The following is a 10341-nucleotide window of genomic DNA, read 5'->3' as shown; positions in this document are numbered from 1 at the left end:
GGTTGGGGGAGGGGGGAGGGAAACGTCCACTCTGGAAACTTTCTCCTGAGACAGTGTCCTGCCCTGTCTCAGGCTGGAGGAGGTGGAGAGATAGGCAGGCAGGGGGCTGTGGCTCTGCTTGAGGGAGTGGGGGAGGGCTGAAGAACTGGAAGCTATGGGCAACATCAACAAATCGTTTCTACAGCAGGGCAGGAGGGAGGAGCTGGCCGCCCCTGGACCTGGTGGGCAGGGGCAGGCAGAAGAGGGCCTGACAAGCCTCTGTCTTGTGTCCCTTCAGAAGAGGAGAGAGCATGGAGCTGGAGAGGATTGTCAGTGCAGCCCTCCTTGCCTTTGTTCAGACGCACCTCCCAGAGGCTGACCTCAGGTAGAAGCTGCTCTCCTAGAAGGGTCATGCTGGGGCCAGAGTTGGAGCTGCTGGGCAGTACTCTGGGCCTTGGCCAATGGAAAGACTGGGGTGGGAAGTACTCGGCCCTATTCCTCAGGTGGAGGAGGGCTGGTTATGATTTGCTGGTATGGCCTCACCTCTCATCCTGTTCCTGTCACCCTTGTTGAACAGATGGGAAACCAAAGCTCTGCGGGGGTTGGGGGGGTGGGGGGTGGGATACTCTTCTGGGCTTAAGGCTTGAGGTCTGGCTCCTGGACCCCATGAAGCCCAGGGCTGGAGTCCCAGGCTAGGTGGCAATGCTGGAGGTAACAGGGCTTGTCCTGTCCCCTTGCTGCAGCGGCTTGGATGAGGTCATCTTCTCCTATGTGCTCGGGGTCCTTGAGGACCTGGGCCCCTCAGGCCCATCGGAGGAGAATTTCAACATGGAGGCCTTCACTGAGATGATGGAGGCCTATGTGCCTGGCTTCGCCTACATCCCAAGGTGGGGCCTGGCTGGGACCAAGAGGAGGTGGAGGGCTGGCTGATTGTGGAGGGTGGGCAGAGTTGTCCTTTTACCGCCCTCCTTGCCTTTTCAGAGGTACAATAGGGGAAATGATGCAGAAGCTCTCAGGGCAGTTGAGTGGTGCCAGGAACAAAGGTGAGTCTGGGAATCGGGCACTTGGGTGACTCAAACCCCCATCCTCCAAAGCCCTGGCAAACCTGTTGCTCTTTCTGCCTCTTTAAGAGAACCTGAAACCACAGAGCTCTGAGGTCCAAGGTCAGGTATCTGTCTCCCCAGAGCCTCTGCAGCGGCTCAAAGAAGAGACGATGTCTTCTCCGACTGCTGCTGGGGACACCCAAGATGAGGTACTGGTAGAGGAGGGTACCGACGAGGGAGCTAGGGCCCTGGAAAGGAGGAAGTATTGCCTCTTGTCAACATTTATGCCCACAGGCATCCGGCGCTGAGGAGGAACTGCTGCCAGGGGTGGACGTACTTCTGGAGGTGTTCCCTACCTGTTCGGTGGAGCAGGCCCAGTGGGTGTTGGCCAAAGCTCGAGGGGACTTGGAAGAAGCTGTGCAGATGCTGGTAGAGGGGAAGGAGGAGGGGCCTCCAGCCTGGGATGGCCCCAACCAGGTATCCTCTGCTAGACGGCCCCCCAACCCCATGTAACCTCAGCTATGTTCCACCTTAGTGTTAAGCCCCCGCCCCTAGCCTATCCCCATTTGCTTTTCCTGCTGGTACCCTAGGCCCTAGACAGGCTTCCCTTCTCTGCAGGACCTGCCCAGGCGCCTCAGAGGCCCCCAAAAGGATGAGCTGAAGTCTTTCATCCTGCAGAAGTGAGTCTGGGCTGGGCTGGGCTGGGCCGGGCCGGGCCGGGCCGGGCCGGGCCGGGCCGGGCCCTGCCCTTAGAGGGTTTTCCTAGGGTGGCAGGAGCTTCACCCAGCCAAGTTTTTGGCAGGTACATGATGGTGGATAGCGCAGAGGATCAGAAGATTCACCGGCCTATGGCTCCTAAGGAGGTGAGACAGTCACAGCTCCTAGGGTCATGGAGTGGGTGCAACTGTCTCCTGGCTTCTGCTACTCACTACCTGATTGCCTGACAGGCTCCCAAGAAGCTGATCCGGTACATCGACAACCAGGTAGTGAGCACCAAAGGGGAGCGATTCAAAGATGTGCGGAACCCTGAGGCTGAGGAGATGAAGGCCACATACATCAACCTCAAGCCAGCCAGAAAGTACCGCTTCCACTGAGGCACTCGCCAGACTGCCGGAGCCGTCTAGGCTCAGATCCCAGAGGGATGCAGGAGCCCTACACCTCCACACAGGGCCCGCCGTAACTCCTGTCCCCCGTCTTTCCCTACTTCCTCGCTCCACAGTGTTAACCTCCTCTTGGAGCTGCCATGGGTACAGTAAAGGTAGCCCCAGGAAGGTGTGAGTGCATTCTAGTCATTTCACAGCTGGGGTGCTGGAGTACTGTGTTTGTCTCTCCCAGCCTCACATCCCCTATCTCCAACAGGGCAGCAGCGCCAGGCAAGAAGGGGTAAAAAGCTCTTTATTTGAAGCTCCAGGGTAGGGCAGGGCACTGGCCTCTCAGCCGAGGCCCCCACAGTTCAGTTTCCCTACGGTTCACAGTGAGGCCCCGCCACACAGTCCAGTTGTGCCCATCGGCAGGCGGGTCAGACCTGCAGGTTGACAAAGGGTGCAAAGCCTGCCATGTCCTGTAGCAGCACCAGGGCCTGATGCAGCGGAGGCTCCACATCGATGTCCACGCCGCGCTTCCGCAAACGGCTTAGGCTGGGCTCGGCCACATGGTGGCAGTGCCGCACCCGCAGCGAGCGCAGCGCGGGGCAGTACTCGGCCAGCGTCCTGGGGGAGGAGCCGGGTGAGGTGAGGGGCGTGAAGCCGCTACACCCACGGTGGGGGAGCCGGCAAAGCCCCTGTCTCCCTCCAGTTCGGGGTATACTTCTTCCCTCCGTACAGAAGGGAGGAGACCCGGTTTGGGGTCATGCATTTAATGCGTCCAGTGAACCGGAGACTTCCTGTCTCTGAAACAGGGAACCTGCTTCTCAGCTGTGCCCAGGATTGCAAGGTTTTCCCCTTGTTGAAGAACAGCCAGAAATCTGACTTTTGTACTCTGTATGTGGAATCTCCCAATGTGTAAATACTGGTTCAAAAAAGTTTTTAAACTGTGGGCTCTCTGGCCTAGGCATTCCTAGAGGCCCTTCCTGTTCAGAATGGGGGTACCGTGGTAGGAGAAAGATACAGAAACCCCAGTTCTGCCTTTCGACAACTACAGCCCGCCCCGACCCCCAGAGGCTAATTGATTGCCCTCCTCCCATCCCACCGATCCCAGGCCCAGGCACCTGACACCGTCGCTTCCAACCCGGAGGCAGCCGGTTAGGTCGAGGTGCTGGAGTTCCGGGCAGTTGCGAGCCAACTCCTGGACGGCGACGTCCCCCACATTGGCGTTGACCGCCAGCGAGAGGCTGCGAAGTCCTGCGCCGCGCCTCTGTGCCAGGTACACGATGGCTTCATCCTTGAGCTGTCGGCAGGCGGTGAGGTCCAGCTCCTCAAGGGCCGGACAGCGGTCAGCGAGGCCGCGCAGCGCCAGCCCATCTACCCAGTCACAGTGCGCGAGCGAAAGGCGCTGCAGGCGGGGGCAGCCCTCGGCCAGCGCCCCCAGCGCGCGGCGGCTCAGTTGCCCGCAGCCGGCCAGCGCCACACTCCGCAGCTGGGGATTCCGCGCCAGCACCGGCACCAGATCCTCGTCCGACAGCCATTCGTGACACGGCGCCAGCGCCAGCTCCTGCAGCCCCTCGGCGTCCCGCAGCAGCCAGGCCAATGCGGCCTGCGGGATCTGCGGACCCACCTACGGGCGGGGAAGCACCTCGACTCTCAGCTGGTTACGGGGGCGGATGCTGCCTACCCGTCCCTAAGGAGTGCTTTCCTGGCAGCAGGTCGCCCTCGGGGCTTGCCACCTGACCTCCCAAGAAAGACCCTACGCGCCCTCTGAGTTGATTCCCGGTACTCGCCCTTTGAGAGCACTTCTCGCTGGTTGGATCGCTTCCAGGTCATTCCTAGAGGCCCAAGGGGGATCCCAAAGGGTAGACAGCAGAGCTGGGGGCTGGAGGTTCAGGTCTGGGGACTGGAGGTTAGAGGCGGGGCTGGAGCCGGGGCGGGGGCAGAAGTGGGTGGGGCTCCGGCCCCAGGCTTACCTGAGCGGCGTCGAAGCGGCGCAGCCCGGCCAGGTGCAGCTGCACTAGCGCCCGGAAGGCCCGACTGACGCGCTGCAGCCGGAGCAGCTGGCGCAGCGGCACACGGCTCAGGACGTGTGGGAGCAGCACGTCTTCCCAGGGCAGGTCCAGGAGCCTGCGGGCAAAGGGGCGTTGGCGGCGGCGTCACCGGGTTGCTGTTACCTGCGAGTCCGCCTCCGTTATGCTCCTAAGCCCCGGCTCCTAAAAGCGACCCCCCAGACCCGGCCCTGGTTCAGCTACCCTCCCCCAGGCCTTTTTTCCCTCTCTCGGCCCCTCCGGTGCTCGGTACCTGACGGCTCCGGGCTCTTGCTCCCCTCCGGACAGCTCCATTGGTGGCTCCATCGGCTGTCTACTGCGCGTGCGCAGTAAGGTCTTGCTTTGGCCTGGAGCGGCCGCAGCGAACCCGCCTACTTTGGCTGTAGAGACAGACCGATTCAATCGAGTGCCGGCTCACTGAGGATCCTGTCTGAAAGTGTTCCGGATGGGTCCCGAAACTGAAGGCGAAACAGGCCGGTGGTATAAAGTTAGACCTCGCCTTCTCCGCTACAGGGCTTGAGACCCGAGGCTGAAGAATGCGATGGTGCAGCAGAGACTGGCTTTTTTCGTTTTGGGCTAGTGGCCGCCTCAAAGTGAAGTGATGGGAGGAGCAGGCAAAGCCAAACGTATAAGGGGCGGGGCCAGGACTGTTAAGGTTCTGGGCCTATTTTCTCTGCCCTCTGATCGCGTTTAGCGAGTTTGAAAAATGGGGAAAAACTGTCCAGGCTCTTATTGCCTGGCACGTAGTAGATGCCCAAGAATTGCTGAATGAATTGAATGGGGAAAGCTAGAATTTTTCTTCCTTCATCAAGCAAACTTGCCCAAACCTCCCATCCCTGGTTAATTGTGAAGTACAGAGCTATCCAACCCCTTCCACTCCCGGAAGATTTGTAACGGGTTTACACCTTGGAGGGAGAAATGTAGGGTCGAGAAGAAGGACTGTATCTCCAACTGGGTCCCTTTCCTTTATCCAGGAGGTCTAGAGTCCTGAGAAGAATAAGTGTTCAGGTCAGCCCGCCAGGAATACTGCTTATCGGTTGGCCTGGGGGTTTAGTTGTGGGGTCTGGGGCTGGGCCCGCCCTGGGGCAGTAATCCCCCCCCCCCCCCACACACACACACAGAGCTCTGGGCTCAGACTCTGGGTTGCCCTCTCACTGCCTCCCCAGATCCTAGTTCAGAGTCCGCTCCAGGGAACCTCTGGAGCAGTGCTTTCCCCATCATCCATTGGCGGGGAGGATGTGAAGGAGGCCTAGGGCTACTGCTCTCCCAGATAGCTCCCATCCCCCCACCCCCACCCCGGCCCCAGCAGGGTTGCACTTTCCCGTCGTGCAACCGTTTCACCTGCCTCTTCATAACGAAAAATGCTTCCCATCCATTATCAGGGCTTCGGCATCTCTGCAAGGTGGGCATGTCTGTTCCGTCACTCTACTTTGAAGATGAAACCGAGGCCCTGGAGAAGCAGCACCTTGTCCGGGGTCAAGCGAGTCGGGATAAAGAACTCAGGCATCCTGGTTTTCCCAAAATCCCTTTCACACTCCTCCACCCTCCCCCACCCCACCCCCACTCCCATGATGCGAGAAGGGAGTAAACAGCAGCGGGGAAGGACCAGGGAGGGTCAGTTTGGGTGAGGGACTTGCTCCCTTTTCCTCCGCCTGCTTGGGGAAGGGTAGCTGGGAGGACAGATCTGTGCTAAGATAGAATCAAGTGGGCGCGCACCACCTCGGGCCGCGCGCCTCCTCCCCATCCCAGCGTTGTTCCCGCTTCTGCGCCTGCGCAGTGCGACAAATCTGGCGCTGTCCCCTTCAGCACCACGCCGAGCTCGCACAGCCCCTCCCCGCGGTGAGCCCCGCGCACCCCCGCCCCGCAAGTTCTTGCGCCCCCTGACCACTCGAACAGACCCCTTCTTCCTTCCGAGGTCACCACTTGCCTGCCCTGGAGTTCCCAAGGAGAGCAGTTGCCCTAGTAACTTTAGCGGTGCTTTCTTAAAATAGCCGGGCCCGCTTCTACCTTGGCCAAGGACACAAGGATTGCCTGTCTCCCACTTCCTCTAGTCCAGGCGTCATTCCGTCTAACCTCTTACCAGACGGGCAGGACGCCTAACTCAGGCAGCAAGGAAGTTCTTTTTGAAGTCTGACTAACATCCCTTCTGCTGCATCCTGGGCGAGTGGTCAGGGCTGTGTCTCCTGAGTCCTAGTCTTAGAACATCCGGAGGTTTTGAGGCAGTGCTCTCTAGATCTTTCTTCCATAAATTGATGGTCTCCTGGATTTAGGGGGCGGGTCCAGTCTACACCCGTACCGTGTGCTGGCGCGGCCGCGTGCTCGTGGGGGCGGGAGCGCATGTGGCATGTAACAGGTCATGTGGCAACCTCCTAGGGACACGCGTGGGGTCTGGAGCGGGACACGCGTGTGCAGCTGGGTCCTGCGTGCGGCTCGGGGTGGTGGACGAGAGGGACGTGGACACGATTGGGGTGGGTCATGTGAGGGTCTGAAGAACAAACCAGAGGTTCCATACGTCCTCCCCCTCCTCAGGGGCGGGTCTCAGGTTGGCGGGATTGCCCAGCGGGGACCTAGCGTCGAGAAGGGGGGCCAGCCTCAGGGGCTCAGGGCCCCGGGAAAGGGCGGGGTGGGGGGGAGGATTAGCTCTGAGCCGCGCGTAGGGGGGAAGGAGGGACTGAGAGGCGGGCGGGCCTGGAGCAAGCGGGAGCAAGCGGGAGTCGCGCTGCCTTCACAGCTGAGCTGGGCCCAGCCTCTCCCCTGCCTCTCCTCGGCCCCAGCTCCAGGCGAGCAGCGGTGAGTACTGAGGCGGCTCGAGTCCAGGGCTGCACTGGGGGTGCGCTGGGCCCCGATTGAGCTTCAGAAACCTGCCTGGCAGGGTTGCTGCTCCTGACCCTTGCCCCTACCCTGCATTGCCACCAGGGGACCTTTTACCCCTTTATGGCCCTTCCTGGGTTGGACAAGATCTGTCATACGCCTAGAGGGTGGGGGGAGAGATGGGGAGAGGGTCTGGTTCAGCCTTCACGCTGCCCCCCCCCCCCGCCAGAGACCAGTGACTAGTGGGGGTTGGGGGAGAGGGTGTATGTCCCTGTTTACGGATGTGTGTGAGGATGCATCTGTATGTGTGTGACTGTGACCAGTAAGTGTCTGTGAGTGTCTGATATGTGCCTTGGAGAATGAGGGCCTGTGTGTATATTTGGGTATCTCTTTGTGTGTTCCTGTTTGATTGCAGTGTGTGTGTAAAACAAGCGTGTGCCTTTCCATTACACACATATTTGTTATGACTGTGAGAGTGTGTGAGGGTGTGTCTTTGAGCAATGTGTGTGTGTGCCTGTGTCTGTGTGTGCTGGAGGGTGTTGTCTATGAATGTGTTAGCTGTGTACTGATATTATTTGTCCTTATGTGTGTGTGTGCATGAGTATGTGTACCTGTATGGAGAACAAGAATGTCCCTTTCCCATTCAGCATGTATGTAGTAGAGGAGGAGCCTCTGTTCAGGCCTTTCTCTTCCCTTTCACCTATGCCTCTCAGCCCCTCATGTCCCTATATACCACCCCCATTCTTCCTCCCTCTCCTTCCAGGAGGCCTGAGTTCTCTCCCCCTGAGTGAGGGGCTTCTATAGAGAGACTGTGGAAGGTCCATGGCTGGACGATGATGATGGCTGGCTGATACTTCTGGTCCTGAGGGTGGGGTAGCAGTCTTCCCCCTCCCCCACCAGAAGTAGTTCCAAAATGCCACAGGAACTCTGGGCTCATTCAACTTCTGAAATACCTTCCTCTCTCCTCCCAGGGTGGTGCTTAGAGCCCCCAGGCAGAAAGGAGAGGAGCCAGGGGCCCATTGGGGGTACAATTCTTTTCTCTTCAGGCCTCCATGGAAGTAGCCCCAGCAGGAAGACTGATCACCACCCCCAGGGGTGGGATCAACGATGCCATATTCCCGGCATGGGCTAGACCCCTGGTGCTCAGTGACCCCAGCCAGCTTTCCCTTCCCTGTCTCTGCTCTCCTGTCCACCCGACTCCCCGGCAGTTCACCCCCTCCTCCCTTTCCTCTCTTGCAGGCCTGTCTGAAGAGTATGCTGCGCCCTCACTCCCCACCTGGCCTGGCCATCCCTGCCCCCCCAGCCTGACCCCCGGCCCCAGCATGGCCCAGGGTGCCATGCGCTTCTGCTCGGAAGGCGACTGTGCCATCTCCCCGCCACGATGCCCACGCCGCTGGCTCCCCGAAGGCCCAGTGCCCCAGAGCCCCCCCGCCAGCATGTATGGTAGCACAGGCTCCCTACTACGGCGGGTGGCAGGTCCAAGTCCCCAAGGCCGGGAACTTGGACGTGTGACAGCACCCTGTACACCCCTGCGTGGCCCCCCTTCACCCCGTGTTGCTCCCTCACCCTGGGCACCCTCTTCACCCACTGGGAAGCCCCCACCAGGGGCCCGGAGCTCTGTGGTCGTATTCCGCTTTGTGGAGAAGGCCAGCGTGAGGCCACTGAATGGTCTACCTGCTCCTGGAGGCTTGAGTCGGAGCTGGGACCTGGGTGGGGTCTCTCCTCCCAGTCCCACCCCAGCCCTTGGTCCTGGCTCCAACCGAAAGTTGCGGCTAGAAGCATCCACATCAGACCCACTCCCAGCTGGAGGAGGCTCAGCTCTGCCTGGCAGCCAAGGCCTTTTACACGGGCCACCAGCTCAACCTCAGGTTGGAGCAGACGGCCTTTACTCCTCTCTCCCCAATGGGCTGGGGGGACCCTCTGAGCACCTGGCCACATTATTCCGAGGACCTGCTGACACTGGACTCCTTAACCAGGTATGTGATCTCCCTTGGGCTCCCTGGAACCCCAGAGACCCAGCAAAGGCCAAGGCTTGTCTTCTTGGTGGTCTTGGGCCTATCAGCTGTTCACTCTGAATCCTTCAATCTGTGCTAAATCTGCCTCTTTCTTGCCCTCTTTGTTTGTCCTTATGTCTCTGCACCTCTGTCCCTGTATGTTTTTTGTTCTGTGTTTCTGTCCCATGTTCTTGTGTCTTTGTGTGTCTGGCTTTATCTCTGGGTGCCTGTGTCTATGTCTCCCTCCTTGGCTTAGGGGGACACCTGGTCCTCACCCAGAGAAGTCTCCTCTCATGCCCAGAGAATCGCTCGAGCCAAATGGGAATTCTTCTATGGCTCTTTGGACTCCCCCAGCTCAGGTAAGGCCTGGGACTGAGGCAAGGGGAACAGGACAGGGCCTTTTCCACAGCAGCCATGGCGGGCTAGGGAGCCTTCCTTTAAACCTCCCCCTATTCTTTCCTGGGCTTCTGAGTCAGCTAATGCCTCTCTAGGCCTCAGTCTATCCATCTGTGTTATGATAGGGGGTTGGGGGATGGCAGCTAGGTTGGGCACTTGGAGGAAGCTGGGTAGTGGAGGGAGGGGATGGCAGGATGTCAAGGGTCATTCCTTGGAGTAGAAAAGAGGCTGGTCTCCCTCAGGCCCCTCAAAGCTGTTTGATAAGAACTTGATTTGAAATGAGCTCCACTGGCACCAGGAAAAAGCTGAGTTTGTAGCAGGAGGAATGGCGGCTAGACAGTGAAAGAACTTCCTGCCAGTTTGAGGCCGTGGGGGAGAGTTCCTTCTGAGAACAGAATCAGGACAGGGAGCTGACCTGAATAACCTCCTGACCAGGATGCCTGTGCACACTGCAGGTGCTAAGCCCCCAGAGCAGGCCCCCCCATCTCCACCTGGGGTGGGCTCAGGGCAGGGCTCTGGGGTGGCTGTGGGGCGAGCAGCCAAGTACTCCGAGACGGACCTGGACACAGTGCCCCTGAGGTGCTACCGCGAGACCGACATCGATGAGGTGCTGGCTGAGCGGGAGGAGGCTGACTCGGCCATCGAGAGTCAGCCCAGCTCTGAGGGCCCGCCTGGCACTGCCTGCCCACCTGCCCCACGTCCCGGCCCATGCCTTGGCCCTCGTTCCAGCCTGGGCAGTGGCAATGAGGATGAGGATGAGGCAGGTGGGGAAGAGGATGTGGACGACGAGGTGTTTGAGGCCTCAGAAGGGGCCCGGTGAGTGGGGGAGTGGGAGAGGAAAGTGGCTTGCTCCTTCCCACTGGCCCAGAGCCAGAGGTGGGCTCAAAGGGATGGGAATAGAAAAAAAAAAAAAGGGATGGGAATAGAGACAAGGGTGGGGCCAGGACTGTCAGGACAAAGCGGTGTGCTGACAGGGCGCTGTAGC

At 59.7% G+C, this 10341-nt stretch overlaps 3 protein-coding genes across 12 annotated transcripts in view; 2 read left to right on the top strand and 1 right to left on the bottom strand.

Annotated features, from left to right (window-relative positions):
• Positions 1 to 2293, top strand: part of CUEDC2 (CUE domain containing 2) — a 16785-nt gene extending 14492 nt beyond the window's left edge. For 4 of the 9 annotated variants that reach the window (XM_024734925.1, XM_024734924.1, XM_024734927.1 and 1 more), the window contains 8 exons: positions 278 to 364; positions 723 to 866; positions 961 to 1022; positions 1110 to 1231; positions 1317 to 1499; positions 1641 to 1702; positions 1825 to 1885; positions 1970 to 2116. In XM_024734925.1, coding sequence (XP_024590693.1) covers positions 291 to 364; positions 723 to 866; positions 961 to 1022; positions 1110 to 1231; positions 1317 to 1499; positions 1641 to 1702; positions 1825 to 1885; positions 1970 to 2116 — 855 coding nt within the window. In that variant the 5' untranslated portion in view covers positions 278 to 290. Of the gene's footprint in view, positions 1 to 277; positions 365 to 722; positions 867 to 960; positions 1023 to 1109; positions 1232 to 1316; positions 1500 to 1640; positions 1703 to 1824; positions 1886 to 1969 lie in introns of all 9 variants that reach the window. The other 5 variants (XM_024734922.1, XM_024734919.1, XM_024734923.1 and 2 more) reach the window with 3 other exon arrangements.
• A 107-nt stretch (positions 2294 to 2400) lies between these two features.
• On the bottom strand, positions 2401 to 4751 carry FBXL15 (F-box and leucine rich repeat protein 15). Of its 2 annotated transcripts, none has more exons than XM_024734931.1 (4): positions 4409 to 4751; positions 4081 to 4234; positions 3229 to 3734; positions 2401 to 2547 (listed from the first exon to the last, which is right to left on the bottom strand). In XM_024734931.1, the coding sequence occupies exons 1-4, from the start codon at positions 4459 to 4461 to the stop codon at positions 2418 to 2420; spliced, it is 843 nt and encodes a 280-aa protein (XP_024590699.1). In that variant the 5' UTR covers positions 4462 to 4751; the 3' UTR covers positions 2401 to 2417. The 2 variants fall into 2 exon arrangements, with proteins under 2 accessions (XP_024590699.1, XP_024590697.1); XM_024734929.1 differs by having other exon boundaries at positions 2409 to 2731; positions 4409 to 4731.
• Positions 4752 to 8273: 3522 nt separating this feature from the next.
• The window catches only part of PSD (pleckstrin and Sec7 domain containing), a 13914-nt gene continuing 11846 nt past the window's right edge, over positions 8274 to 10341 (top strand). The window contains 3 exon segments of the mRNA XM_024734995.1: positions 8274 to 8942; positions 9217 to 9319; positions 9812 to 10172. Coding sequence (XP_024590763.1) covers positions 8289 to 8942; positions 9217 to 9319; positions 9812 to 10172 — 1118 coding nt within the window. The 5' untranslated portion in view covers positions 8274 to 8288.

Source organism: Neophocaena asiaeorientalis, unplaced genomic scaffold (genome assembly GCF_003031525.2).
Source record: "Neophocaena asiaeorientalis asiaeorientalis breed wild unplaced genomic scaffold, Neophocaena_asiaeorientalis_V1.1 scaffold240, whole genome shotgun sequence".
Taxonomy (NCBI): Eukaryota; Metazoa; Chordata; class Mammalia; order Artiodactyla; family Phocoenidae; genus Neophocaena; species Neophocaena asiaeorientalis.
The sequence above is the reverse complement of the archived record's forward strand: the minus strand, read 5'-3'. Positions and strand labels throughout refer to the sequence as shown.